General features: G+C 39.4%; 1 protein-coding gene across 23 annotated transcripts in view; it reads right to left on the bottom strand.

Annotated features, from left to right (window-relative positions):
* The window catches only part of DST (dystonin), a 452,944-nt gene that overhangs the window by 6,309 nt on the left and 432,028 nt on the right, over positions 1-14,607 (bottom strand). For 13 of the 23 annotated variants that reach the window (XM_087856988.1, XM_087856982.1, XM_045802802.2 and 10 more), the window contains 10 exons: positions 12,953-13,096; positions 12,077-12,265; positions 10,692-10,821; positions 8,881-9,044; positions 7,762-7,924; positions 6,314-6,468; positions 6,061-6,135; positions 5,147-5,164; positions 2,060-2,177; positions 669-740 (listed from right to left, as the gene is read on the bottom strand). In XM_087856988.1, coding sequence (XP_087713114.1) covers positions 669-740; positions 2,060-2,177; positions 5,147-5,164; positions 6,061-6,135; positions 6,314-6,468; positions 7,762-7,924; positions 8,881-9,044; positions 10,692-10,821; positions 12,077-12,265; positions 12,953-13,096 — 1,228 coding nt within the window. The remainder of the gene's footprint in view (positions 1-668; positions 741-2,059; positions 2,178-5,146; positions 5,165-6,060; positions 6,136-6,313; positions 6,469-7,761; positions 7,925-8,880; positions 9,045-10,691; positions 10,822-12,076; positions 12,266-12,952; positions 13,097-14,607) is intronic. The other 10 variants (XM_087856985.1, XM_087856987.1, XM_087856994.1 and 7 more) reach the window with 3 other exon arrangements.

Below are 14,607 nucleotides of genomic sequence, written 5' to 3'. Positions count from 1 at the left end.
AGAATAACCACTATTAAAGAAAGAGTCAGCATGAAAATGGAAAGCTCATGCTAAAATACTGTTAATCCACCAGCTACTGATGCCCACATGGTCCATCACCCCTTCCCCACGCCGAGCACACAAGCCAGTGAGGCAGGGACTGCGGCTTTTGCATGTACCTCTGAGGTAAGGAGAGTGCCAGTATTTTCACACTGGAATTAGTCAAACGATAGGATTACACAGAATGAGAGATGGCTTGTTAATCGTGACGACAACATATAAACTCTCGGGTTTTTCACTTAAATGAGGCAACCGGTATTTTTGTCTTATGCCTTGAAAAACTCGGTTTAACCGACATGCAAGAACGAACACCAGACCCAAGGATATGAGGTCATCAGTGATGCAACGCTCACACAAACACATATGCACAGGGAGAACACTCCACAAGAACCCGATGAGCAGCGTGTTAGCATGTGTCTGCTCACTGACAGAGCACCGACGTGTGCGACACACCCGAAGGGTGCCAGCGTTTCAGAATTTAAATTTGGAAGCACCAGCTCAGTTGGATATGAGTTAAGCCATACGCGATGGATGAAGCGTGTTATCTTAAAACAAATGATTAAAGCAAGAATGTAAAAGTAGGAAAGAGAAAAGGCAAGAGGGGAGAGGCAAAGAGAGGGGTTGCCAACCTATAGTAGGCTGAGTAGTAGTAATTGAAGAGTTTGATTCCGAACGTAACATTTTACTCCCATGATGATGAACTAGAAAAAATGACACAGGATACCAATCACATTAAAGAATACTGTTAGCAAGAGAAGAAACAAAGTACAGTTGTTGAATATGCAAAGGGTGCCCAGATCCGGCTTTCAGCACACATTCGAGAAGAAAAGTTGCATCGGGGAAAGAAGCACTCAAAGATTTGACCCAGTCAGAAAAACGTATTTGGAAGACTTGGCCACAGTCACGCTAACCTTTCTAAGCAACTCAACGGGACACTACACCTTCGAATTGCTTTGTCTCGTAAGCGGAACTCCGTTACTTGACGTTGCATTATTTTCAAAATATTAAAAAAGGGAGTCTTTGTGATTTTACCCCTTTGGTGGGTACATCTTTGACCTGCAGAGAGCAGAGCTCTCTCTCCCGGGCGCCCTGAGCAGGGTGGCCTGCTGACCGCACAGGAACTCACCCTGACATACCTGAACGGTCGGAGGCCCACAATGAATTAACAGAGGCTGAGGAAGACCCCCAGCCTCTACTTGGTAGTCGAAATAGTATCAGCATGGACATTTGCTGTTGTTTGTTTAAGAGGATTGAAATGAGCTCGCCGATTAAAGAAAATCACAAAAATGTTATTGCTTGTTTGTTTGTTTTTTCCAAAGAAAAATGGGCCAACGAAGTAAACTGGACCTAACTAGACAAATGCCATCAAATGACCACTTGTAAGGTCAATCAATTAAGAATTTCACAATTGACTGGAGGATCTGAAAAATAACAAAAACTGAGAGATAATCAAGGACTCTCTGGCTGGTAGGTATGGAGTGAGCTACAGTATCATATATTTATATTTTCAATGTGCTCATCGATAGCTTCTAAGTAAGAGTCAAGTTGGCAGTTGATGATTATTCTCAAAACTTTTAGGTATTACTTTCCTTACCTACCCCAATTTTAAAAACTTTCACTTTTAAACTTTTACTGTCCAGCACTGTTTGTCTCCTTCACCTCAATCTCCTTTCACTTTACTTTTGCTATGTAATGACAGATGAAATCCCTTCCCTAGTTGGCATAATTACGCATTTCGAAAATTGCAGATGGGAGCATCTCCTTAAAAAAATCTATTCTAGTATTTCCTGCCTATCAGTCTCCTATTTATCCAGAAGATGTAAGGAAAAAAATGAGAAGAACGTGGTTTACATGACTGCCACAAGTTCTTTGGGAACTTTAGGCTGACAGAGACCAATGTGAAACATTCATTTTTGTAATAAATGACCAAAATTACACCCAGCATGTTTTTGATGCTGGAAAATAGTACAAAATTGATATACTTCCATGGTGTTATTATCTTGACATAGCATCTCCTTACCCCTGCAAGGATCATTTTTCACTAAGAACTCATCAAGTGCCATCCATCCACCTCCGACACGAACCATGACGGTACTTCGTAGGATACGAACGAGCCGCAGTTGCTGGGAGTCTCCAAACTGTGAAGATGAAGGAAGAGAGAACCTCTAATTGTCAACAGCAAGGCTACACTGAAGGATGATGTGCAATCTGCAGGAGCTCAAGCAACCAACTTAAATTTCTTGCTTAGTTCACAGCGATTAGTAAAATCTCAGAAAAGGGGGTTTGAGATGATCTGCGTTAGACTGCTGCATGCTGATTTAGCCCAAAGGAAACAGTTTGGAAAAAGCTAACAAAGGTTATCAAGTATAATACTGAAGCTTTGTTCAAGAAATGGTTTTTCTTTATGACAGAAACAACATTAGTAAGGAAGTAATGGAAAAATGTTTCTAGAAGTCAAACACAGACATGAAAATAAGCACTGGCCCACTAGCCCAGGGCTTATACAAAATAAGTTTCTACACAAAATCTAATAAATTCTAATTTTTCTTTATTAAAACTTCCTCTTCTACTCAAACTGTTTTCCACTGAAATCTGTGAGAGAAATCTCCATAAACTCGTTTCGTTTTCTCTAAGAGCAGTTGTGACTTAGAGAGATGAAGTAGGAAATGAACATGATCAACAAAAATTTGACAGTCAACTAAAATTTCTGCATCACTTATGATCTGGTAGACCAATTTGTTAAAGGCTGGATTCATGTGCCACTTTGGATTACTGTAATACTGGAACAGCCAGTGACACATTATTAATGGTACAGCTTTCAAATCTAAAAGGCTTTCTCTTAAAGCTGTTTGTACCATAATTACCGACACTAATAAGCAGTCGTGTTCTTACCCTTTCAATGGTTCTCCAATCACTCTGATATCTACAAATTCTGCAAGTCTTGAATAAATGTCTAGACTACACAGTTTCTGATTGTAAGATTTTGAAAGCCCATGAGAAATAACTTTATACTTTCAAATCATTTCTAATAGGCTCGCGTTCAGCTTGTAAAAATCACCAAACCAAATTTCATGGTTGCCAACCCAGCAGACACCACAGCAAAATGAACAGTCAAGTAAACATAAATAAAGCTTCTTTTAAAGGCAGGCAGGATATGATTGTGACTTTGACTATTTGTCTGGGCTCATCATGGGAAAACAGAAAGCTTTAAGTAGAAACAATCTGCCACTTTGCAATATGCTTTAACACTGAGTTTCAGGAAAGGAACCCTAGAACAAAGCCAACCGTTCAAGACCCTGAAACTCAAAAGGACCTGGAAAGCATGTAAAATGCACCAGCAGGAACTCATGCGCTTTATATCAACCCTTTTTATATTGTTATTTCTAAGTCCATTTTCAAGCCCTGAGATTTAAAAACTTTCCTATTAATTGAATCGGTTCCTGAAACGTAAATTAAAGTTTAAAAATCAAAATACATATTTGTTTTGTTAGAAAAAAATCGGTGCTGCTAATAAGCAAAGGAAAAGGAAGGGATTTAAAGAAAATTACCCTTAAGAAACCAGATAATTAGACCAGATACTTTCAGTCCAAGATTATGTTCAAAGCACAAATTTTAAGGAAATGATGTTAGGATTTTATAGAGATATTTCAATTCTAACAAATATGATTTAAGTTTTTATTTTGAGAGGATATTCTCCAAACAACTTAACATCGCCTTCAGAATTTCCCTAATTTTCCTAACAGCTAAATTGTGAGACAAGAAAAAAATAGACTAATGCTTGCTCTTAGTGTTTTCAGTGAATAAAACCTTTTTAAAGTGAGCATTTTTCTCATCCTTTCCACAAATAAAAAATACTACCCCAATTGTTGACTCAGAAAATAATAAGAAGTGAGTAGAAAAGTAACTTTTTATATAACTAATGCCAAGTCTTAAAGACATCTATGTAAAGGAGCTGAAAATTTCTATTTGAAAAAATTATGTGCTTGCAATGAATGGGGATAATAGGGAATTTGAAACATAAGGGGTAATATGGCTTAAAAACTGAGCAGCAGAGTATATCTAACATGATATGGTCAGGTATTTTAATAGTACAGTTCTTTCCAAAAGCATACAGTGAAAAACTCTTCTCCTTTGTTTAAGTCAAAACACGATTTATCTTTAGTTCTAAAAATTGTGATCATGACACAGGGCCACTGGAGTTTATACTGACTTCACTGTGAAGTCAAAATCGGATAAAGTGTGATTTTAAGACTTCATGGAAGTTATAAGAGATACAGTTCCTCAAAAGAGATGATACCAGTTAAGACCTCCAGACTTAAAATTTCTACTCAGAAGATGCAAAGCTGTTGGGGTGCCTGGGTAGCGCAGTCGTTGGGCGTCTGCCTTCGACTCAGGGCGTGATCCCGGCGTTATGGGATCGAGCCCCACATCAGGCTCCTCCGCTGGAAGCCTGCTTCTTCCTCTCCCACTCCCCCTGCTTGTGTTCCCTCTCTCGCTGGCTGTCTCTGTCAAATAAATAAATAAAATCTTTAAAAAAAAAAAAAAAAAAAGATGCAAAGCTCTGAATCAGTGATTTAGGACAAATGAGACAATTGCTGCTTTGGAGAGAACACATTACTTGTGGCTGCGTGCCAGGGAGACTTCTCACTACTCTTCCTACTTCGCTGCCCAGTGTGGATCCTTCTCTAGCTACTGTCGACCATATGCCCTCAACATTTAATGTTTTTTGACTCAATAGTTAAACACAGCACAGAGACGTGTGCAGAATCAAATCTGTGTTCCAGTAAGTATTTGCATAAAACATAGGCTAGAAGTATTATTATAAACTGGAATTAAAAATTGCATTTTTAACACTGTGACCAGTCAAGCTACAATTTATTATCTGGTTTGCTTAAAAGTAATCTCCTCATTTGAGACACACGGCAAAAAGGAATCCTGGATCAAGGACCCTTATAGCGTTTACAGAAACACCACGCCAACCAACAATGTAGTAGCTAGGGCAACAGCATGGGAAAGATTGGCCATGGCAAGCTTTAATGACTATGAATTAAAGTTAAAAAAAAAAAAAATCATTGGGAACTTGAGAATACATTCCACTGGTTTATACCTGATTTCCCAGGAAGAACTGATAAAAAAAAAAAAAATGAAAAATGGAAGAAAGACACAATTAGTTCAATAGGAAACTTTCTATATGACTCTAGAACACACACATACAATCTGTCACACTCTGGGCTCCTGGATATAGTATCTAGTTTAGAGATGTGCAGGTACCCACTTGTCCAAACTCCAAACCATACAATCAGAAAATTTTCTATAGAAGTTTTTTTTTTTTTTTTAAATCTTTGGGTTTCAAATTTAGGTTAGAAATTCAAATATGTCGATGAATATTTCTCGATATGCAAATATAAAAACTAAAATCAAAAAGAAATTTCGCTTGTAAGTAACATACTGTGTATTAGGGAAACTCAGCACATTTCCTATCTAGCTACTACATGTGAGAGATATTCCAAAAAAGAGAAAAAAAAGAGGAGTGACAAAGTCACACTGGTGTTCAAATAATTGTTTTGAAGAAGGTGAACTGAGCTTTTGAGATTTTGAATAAAAGGAAAAATAACTATACAAGTAGAAAACATTGCCTCTTTTTCGTATTTCTAAAAACGATTCAACATTTTTAACTTCGTGGCTCTGGCCTGGAATAGCTTTGTGATCAGAAATCTGAAAACTTACCTGTAATCGTAATAAAATACATTATAAAGTCACAGGAAGCAACCTGAGTATGTAGCATGTGTTTTCCTCCTCAAAGTGAAGCGCGTGTCAAAGATACGTCCTAATTTACAAAATTCAAGCTATCTCTGTATAATTTAAAATGATGAAAGTTGGAATTTCATATACCATTCTATTGTGATGTAAGGCAAAAAAATAAGTAATTAGCATTCTTGGAAAGCAACGCAGTTCAAATTGTATACAAATTTCCATCTTTATCCTTCAAGAGAACTAAATAGTTAATTTTTAAAAACTCACCCTGTATTTGTTATCTCCAATCTGTTCAACTTGAAATCGTTTTGCACATTTACACTTCGCCACCTGCCTTGTCACCTGCCAAAAACAATGATGAAATGTCCACTTTAATGTTAACATTACATCGCGGAGTCCGTAGAAACCTCGACACAACAACTCAGGGTGGAAGTACATAAAACAGAATGGCGGCATGAATCTGCGCGTGGTACCCCGGCAGCGCGCGCCGCTGCTGTTGCAGGGGGGGGATGTGGAGTACCTCATCTTCGATTTTGTCAGCGTCGGTGACGGGTTTATACGCATCTTTATTTGGGTGCAGGGCTGCTACAAATTCATAGTAGTCAATGTATCCGTCGCCGTCTCGGTCAAAGATGTCTGCCACTGCACTCATCTCCAGGCGGCTGGTTGGAAACTCTAGAATTTCCAAAATAATAGTAAGTATGATTACTGAGGTATAACCGAAAAACAAAACCGTAAGATACTGAAAAGTGTACATCGTGATGATCTGATTCTTGTACGTGTTGTGAAAGGAGTCCTTCCACCAAGTTAATTAACACACCCACTACCTCACATATTTATCTTTTTGTTTTTTCTCATTATTTAAGTTCCACTTGGAAGATTCAACTACACAATACAGTGTTGTCAACCGTAGCCATCATGTTATACTCCAGATCCTCAGACCTTACTCATCATACAGCTTAAAGTTTATACCCTTTTACCAGGCTCTCCCTATCCCCCCCACCTCCCAGCCCCTGGCAACCCCTTTCCTACTCTCTGTGAGTTTAACTCTGTATGTAGATTCCACGTATAAATGATAATTAAGATACTCTCAGAATAAGCCATACTATATTCCCAGCCAAAGTTTTTAAGACTCGTGATTTATAGTAACATTTTACAAAAAGATTTAATCTTAAAAAAAAAAGTTAAGTAGTATAACTTGCTAATTCTGCCTCAACTGTATTATTTTTATCTTAACGTAGCCAGTTAAATTATCAGGGTCATCAAATATATGAAAATCCTTTTAAAAGCTGATTTTATATCATAACAAACGAAACCACTACATATGGGGCCTACATCTTTAATTACTACCAGGGTGAATCATTTGAAATTGCTGTATTTCTAGGTTGAAAACTTTAAAATTAGCAAATTTCATATGGTTCAACTACTGCTGTACTTAAGAAATAGACGAATTTTATATATATATGAAATCATATCATATATACACTCATATGATTATATTAAATTTACTTTAAGAATTCCTTCCAGTAACATCTGCCAGAGAAATCACGTCCATGTGACTCAACCATCAAACAAGGTGACACATACCTTAAGAATCTTTACAGAGGTCTCATTTCCCACTAATGACAATGATCAGACGTCAATTAGAATAAAAAAGGGAAGAGATGACTTGAATTTCGGGATTTCCCATTATATGGCAGACAACACAACCTAAGAATCCACTGTTATGAACTTTACTCATACTAATGAGGACACGGCTAGAGTGGAGCAAGGCATGTACTAATTGCGGGGACACGAGTATGACGTATGCCTGACTCCAAAACCACGCGTTTCACCAAGGACACGTCACTGAGGGCAGTGACTTCATAGCCAAGTTTAAAGGTGATGCTTTATTGGTAACACAAGTTTAAACTGTGCTTATTTTCTTTAAAAATGACATCGTTTATAGTCACCGCTCTTGGGACTTACTTGAGGAAAGAATTCCATCAATGAATTCTTGTCGGGTTATTTTCCCATCCTGATCTTTATCGATTCTCCTGAAGAAGTCCATCACTCGGGATTTCTTATGATTCATCCACCTCATGTATTTTTTGCGCCAGATATCAAAATCGAAGTTAGCGAACTCCCTCAGCTGGAAAGGACAACACGTAGTGTGGTTCATATGGTGCTCAAGTGATACCTCATACTTTATGAATAAAGTTACTTGTAATGACCTGCCAGATCATGGACAGGTCTGAGTTCAAAAGAAGGGGCTGATCTTGCAAAGGGAGTACAGGAACATCCTTCCTGTAATTTCACTCCTGTCACTGGTTTTTCTTTTCAAATAAAAGAAACAAATACAGCTCCGCAAGAAGTCAAACGGAAAATTTCTGATAGCGTTAATGTAACAAAGGTGGGTGGCCCCAAAGGAACACTACCGGTAAGTTCTACGCCCACCGACAGCAGGCCCAGCCCAGCAGCACTTACTACCTCTGCTCTCTCTCTGCCGTTTGCCATTCTACCTTCTTCTAAAAGTTTCCCAGTATCAGAATCTGAAACTCTAAATCTCAGACCACAGTATATACATATAATGAAAATACCTGAGTTATTGATGGTTCTATTTCCCAGGTAATACCAAGCAAACATACGTCAAGCTGTATCTTTTTCTACGGAGGCAGCTTCTGATTATGTTAAAACATACTATTGAACAACATGGGTTTGAAATGTGTGGGTCCACTTCCATGCAGGTTTTTTACAAAATAAAGATGTATTTTCTCTTCCTTACGATTTTCTTAATAACATTTCCTTTCCTCTAGGTTACTTTATTATAAGAATACAGCATATAACATACAACTTTGTTAATTGCTTATTATAGGTAAGGCGATAAGGCTTCTGGTCAAGAGTAGCTATTAGAGCAGTTCAGTTTGGGGAGAGTCAAAAGTTATATGTGGATTTTTGACTATGCAGTGTGTGCATGTGTGGGGGGGAGGGTGCTGGCGTCCACAACCCCCATGTGGTTCAAGGGTCAACCGTAGTTTCTTACTTTATCGATTCCCTAAACCCACATATCCCATTTATCAGGGGTGCTGAATATAGGAGTTTTCTAACCTCCTCCAGTCTGTCCAAGGCGTCATTAAGCTTCCTCCTCCTTTCCAACGCAAGGAGCCAAACTTGCTGCCATTTGCTCACCAATAAGTTGACCCTGGGATTCTTGGTTTCAATTTGTGTCTGGGATCCAGAGGGATATAAGCTTGATGCTGGAAAGCGCTTTCCTATTAAAATACAACTTTAGTTAGGAGGGAGTTTACAGGGTTCTGAAATATGTTAAGGGTTAGCCTTTATTGTTCCTAGCTAAGACTGAATCAACTTTTTTAGAAATAACTTATTTCGATGATGCATAATGTACAAGTCCAAATCTGTTTTACTTACCAAGGATCACATACTTTTTTCATATGATACAGAGAAACATATCCTGACAGGGTCATTTAAATACTGGAAAGCTCTCTTTACAAAACTAGGTCTAAGACATTTTCCAGCTTAAAATCTATGCCATTTCAATGACAACGAAGTACCTTGTGATCCTCTCTTTTGTTAAGGAATGACAAAAGAAATCTCCCAGGGCAGTGAGACTTATCTTAGAATCAGCTACACAAACCCAGCTGCCCTTCTTAGAAGAGAAGGCTGGAAGGAGGGCAGGTGAGGGCAGGAGACACTGGCCATTTGAGTCACAGCAAGACACTTCACAAATTCTGGCCAAATATGGAAATGTGTGTAGGACCCCAGCTTTCATCCAAGTCCGTTTTCCACAGAGATGCCATGTGTCCTGTGCATAGTCTCATACCCCAATTTACTCCCTTCCTAACATTTTCTCCCTCTTTTCTGGTTATTTTTCACAAGTTTCTATAACATCACAGAACAATTGTCTTAATGCATTTTCCTCATCTAACTAAATGATCGAATGTGACCTAGAAAAACTACTGGCCTAAAGTCATATCGGAACTGAATGTCCAAGCTGGGATTTGCCCAGAGTTCCTAACTCCTACGAGGCTATACAGAAATACTAGTAGCTAATATTTATTGAGGATTTAACTACATGCCAGGAGGTATGCTAAGCACTTCATACACATTAGCTCATTTAATCCTCACCAGAATCCAATGAGGTTATAATTATCCCCTTTATAGATGTGTAAATTGAGGCTCAGAGAGAGTTTAAGTAACTTGTCCCAGGTTATATTTCCCAACTGGTAAGGAGTCTGTCTCCAGAGTTCTTAACCACTGTGTTACCTTGCCCCCTTAGCAATACAGCAACTTTACAAGAGATCTGAAACCATTTTTTTTTTAAATTAAGGCACCATTCAGAAATATATCAAATTACCACTATTCAGATATAAATTGTGCTTCTTTTAAATCTTCTCCAAGCCAACTATTACTGTTTTTAATGTCATTTTGTGACATTATTTCGTGGAGTCAAGGTAGCCTGAGAAGTAAATAGGGTCTGAAGTTATACGAACATGGGCAAAATCTATTGGACTGCTGGTCACTAATGAACAGTTAGGTCATGAATTTTATCCAGGTCATGGTCATTTCTGTTATATCCCACCGTAAGGTTATTTATATAATAGAAGCAAAAGGGAATGATAGTTTCTGTTCTTGTTGCAAATTTTTTCCAGTTTCTTCTAGCTAATCTAAAAGATATCCTTCAAGCAAATAAAATCACATAGAGAGACCTGGATATACCTTTTTCCTTATTTTTGAACAAGCTGCTACAATATTTGAGCCCATGTATTCTTTCAAGGAGAACTTTTATGATAGAGAGAGCTCATAGAATCACGAATTGCTCTGAAATTTCAAACGACAACTCAAAACTAACTTCCTTGGCTTTAGTTATGTTCATTTTAAAGAAATTGGCCACTGCTTACTTCCTGCTCGCCCCTTATCCAGGACTGGAATATGGGACTGTAATGAGGAAGGATCAGCTGCTCTCCTCTTGTAGGTCTTCGTAACTTTGTCTACATCAGGTTGTTTTCTGGTCATTTCCTCCATGAAGGTCTGAAACGTCAATGTCAATTAAATATAAGTACACCAGAGAAAACTACCTTTAGAAATGAACTAAAAACAAAGGATAAAAGGACCATGCTATAATTTCTGAAATTCATTCTGAAAAAAAGGCATAAACCAACATGTTGTATCTTTAGAGGGAAAAAATGTAAGCCACCATAACATAGCATTGACTCATATCTAAAGAATATAAAATGTTATACCTGGTAAGTAATTCAAAGTACTGTAACCGTAATTTGTTTTGAAGTTTGAAGACCACACATGGGAGCAGCTGTATAATTGATATAACCTATCTCTGTATCAACCAGGATCTTTGAGAGCTTCCAAGCTCTTCCTGAAGAATCTTAAAGTGAGCGTTTATCTGCAAAGCAACTAGTTACCTGGGCTGGTCCTTAGGACTTCTCTGCAGCACATTTCACTTACGTATTTGGAATACTTAAGACGGCTCTGATTTACAGTGACATACAGCATCCACGTTAAATGTGGATATATTTTAAATATTCCTCTCGATACATACGCTATGCCAAGGGAGATAAAAGTTATTCAGGCTAAAGTTCCCATTTAAGAGGTTTGGTTATCTTGCCACATTTTGGCTTATTATTACTGCTGACTTAGATATCCCTCTCTCTGGAATATGTAGCAAAGACAGAGACTGTGGTGAATAGGGATGGAAAAAAGAGGACGGGAATAAAAGTGAAGAGTGGAGAAACACATTTCTGGAATATCTGTCACACCGGAAAACTCTGATCACAGAGAACATGGCATGAGGCACTTCAGGGCCATTACGGACATCAATGGCTCAGACCTTTATTAAAATAAAATAGCAATGTTAGCTGCTTAGTCAACTAAGCTGACATTTAATGTTTCCCTTTGTCAATGTGTATCAAACAAAGTAACAAGCAAACAAATAAATCAGAGTTTAAAACAGGTAGGATAGAGAAGTCATTGTTTTGGGCAAGACAATGCGCTCCCTTGTAGACAGGATGTATCTGAAATACTGACGGTCATCGTGGGAGAAGCGCGGCAGCGGAGAGTACAGTATGCAAGCATGGAGCAGTAAAACACAGGAGGGCGAGATCGCCAAAAGACACAGCAGAAGGACAGGACGGAGCGGAGGATAAACGCAAGAAGGACTTGAGTGTTTGATGGCGTGACGGTAAGAAGCACAAAGCAATCTTTTGAGAAGTGTGGCAGTGAAACAAAGACAGTATCCGAGAAGACAGGGTTAGGATGATACTTAGTTTACCTGGTGTTCTGCGATGAGGGCTTTCACCTCTTCGATTTCCTGGGGGATGACTTCTTTGTCCCTGTCACTAAGTGTTGTTTCGGCCCACTGCAACCAAGCCAGCAAAGCCTCCAACAATTCCTGTTTCGCAATGAGGCCAGCCAGAGCACTTGCTAATCTCTGTTGATGCTGCTTCGCCCAGGCCAGCACCTGTTGGGGAAACAAACGTCTCTGAATTTCATCCATCTTAGTTAATAATTTAATTGATGTAAAAATACACAATGTTTAAATGTAAATTCGGATCATCGTGGGCCTGGGATCGTAACACTTCCAGTCTTTCTAGATCCCATCAGTGGTACCGAGACCCAGCTTGCAGAGGACACGAGAGCCCCCGCTGATGTTTGCCCCCTTATTTAGAGATTGGGTGTCAAACACCCAGGCTTCCTTTAGATTTCTGAGTTCAAATATGCATTCTCTGAGGGCTCAAGAATGCTTATTGCGTGTAGCACTGAGTGGAAATAAAAATAGCCAAAATCTTAAAATACAGAACTCAGTTCATGTATGCAATCCATTCCCCAAGCATATACTCCTCTGAAGTACAATTCGGGTGCTGGATTATTCGACAAAGACAACGTGGAAGCAGGACAAGAAGTCATGCAGAGAACCAAATATTTGCCTTTTCATGCTTCAGGGACATAGCTGCAAAACTGCTTTAATTTTTGAATAAAAGTGGACTGCAGAGACAGGTAATGCACACAGAAAGGTATTTTAAAGAGCATTTTTCTTTGCAGAGGCCTCCTGTTCCCATGGTCATAAATGTACCTCAATTGCTGAAGTCTCTTTACCCCCAATTCTCAAAGCCGTTGCTGCTCTAATGATGACCCGAGATCCACTGACCTCCTCAAACCTGGCCCGGATGATGGTTATCCAGTGCTTAATGGTGGTGATGGAGTCGGGGTGGCAGATGGCCAACATGGCGTCTCCCATACTGGTAGCTTTATTCAGTGCGGCTCGTTTTTCTTCCAGTCTCTTCATGAATTCCTACAGCAGAAGCAAAGATTTCGATTAGCTGCTGGCACTGGCTGAAAACAAAACTCCAGTGACATGCAGGTGACTGTCAGAGTTAAGCAAATACACGAGAACTTCAACTGGTGTATTCACAGCTGGGAATAATTGACTAATTGGGGAATTAAGAGAGGAGAAGGGAAAAATGGGAAATGAAGTACTTTCCAGCACGTATTTCTAAGTACATGTGTTGGATAACATCTCATGCTTTACAAAACATGTCATACAAAGAAAACACTCCTCCAGATCTGGATATCTTGTAAGTACATTAATGGAGGATAGGACTAGGAGAGAAAGTACTACCAGAGACAAAAATAATATTGATTGAAAAAAAAATGTCCAAAAAATAAGACTAGGAAGTTGTAGATTTTTAAAATAGCATGAACTGTGTGCCAGGAATGATAGGAATATGTACCAAAAAGGAAGAGAGAAGGCTGGGCAAGGAGCTATAAATGTTTGGGGTGAGGGAGAGAGGGCCCAAATGTCCAGAAGGAAAGAGTCGGGAGAGCGTGAAGGGGGTGGGCCTGACAGCCAGCCGGCATGAGAAGCCTCGCTTTCAAAAGCCAGAAACAGCCACTCCCTGCTCTGGTGGGATGAATAAGCCTTGACGGGCTTCAGAATGCTTTCGAATCAACCTTTTTGCAAATGTCTCACACACTTAACTCTGCTTTCTACCATCAGAACTATATCCATAGAAACACGAATCACAAAACTCTGAAAGTGTGGCTACAAATGAGGACCTCTGCCTTAAAAAAGGGCCGCATGCTTCCAAAACCTCACAGTGAATTTCAAGCATCCACCAGCACCCCAATCTGGACCCCAGCACTAAGAAGGATTCCTTAGTCACACTGACAAGGCCTGCAGAGGCTGCAAACACAGCTGACACTCCGTACGAGTCATGCCGTGCGATCATCTGGGAATGGAAGCGTTTCCTATGATGTCTATTGACCTTCTGTTTTCAGGCTCTGTGAAGCAGTTCCATCATGTACCCCCTTCTCCGGCCTGTTGCTCTTTCCATGCACGCCTACGGGACGTTAAGGTCCACAAGATCAGAAGACTGTGTCTCATTCAATGTTGTGTCTTTGCGACTCAATAAATGCTTTTTACCTTCCATTTACACACTTTTCCTGCTGTCGTGTCAAGGTTCGATTCACAATATACTCCACTAACATGACCTACTTTTTAAATATCATCACCTACCTTTTTTTTGAAGATTTTTAAAAAATTTATTTATTGGACAGAGAGAGACACAGCGAGAGAAAGAACACCAGCAGGGGGAGTGGGAGAGGGAGAAGCAGGCTTCCCCCTGAGCAGGGAGCCTGATGCGGGGCTCGATCCCAGGACCCTGGGATCACACCCTGAGCCAAAGGCAGACGCTTAACGGCTGAGCCACCCAGGCGCCCCTATCATCACCTACTTTTAAAAGTATTTTAATTTCCCCCAGTATAGATCTGCTTAACTGGAAGAAAAAAAAAAAACTTTCCTAG

Source organism: Ursus americanus, chromosome 29, assembly GCF_024610735.1.
Source record: "Ursus americanus isolate L20-20 chromosome 29, mUrsAme1.1.p, whole genome shotgun sequence".
Taxonomy (NCBI): Eukaryota; Metazoa; Chordata; class Mammalia; order Carnivora; family Ursidae; genus Ursus; species Ursus americanus.
The sequence above is the reverse complement of the archived record's forward strand: the minus strand, read 5'-3'. Positions and strand labels throughout refer to the sequence as shown.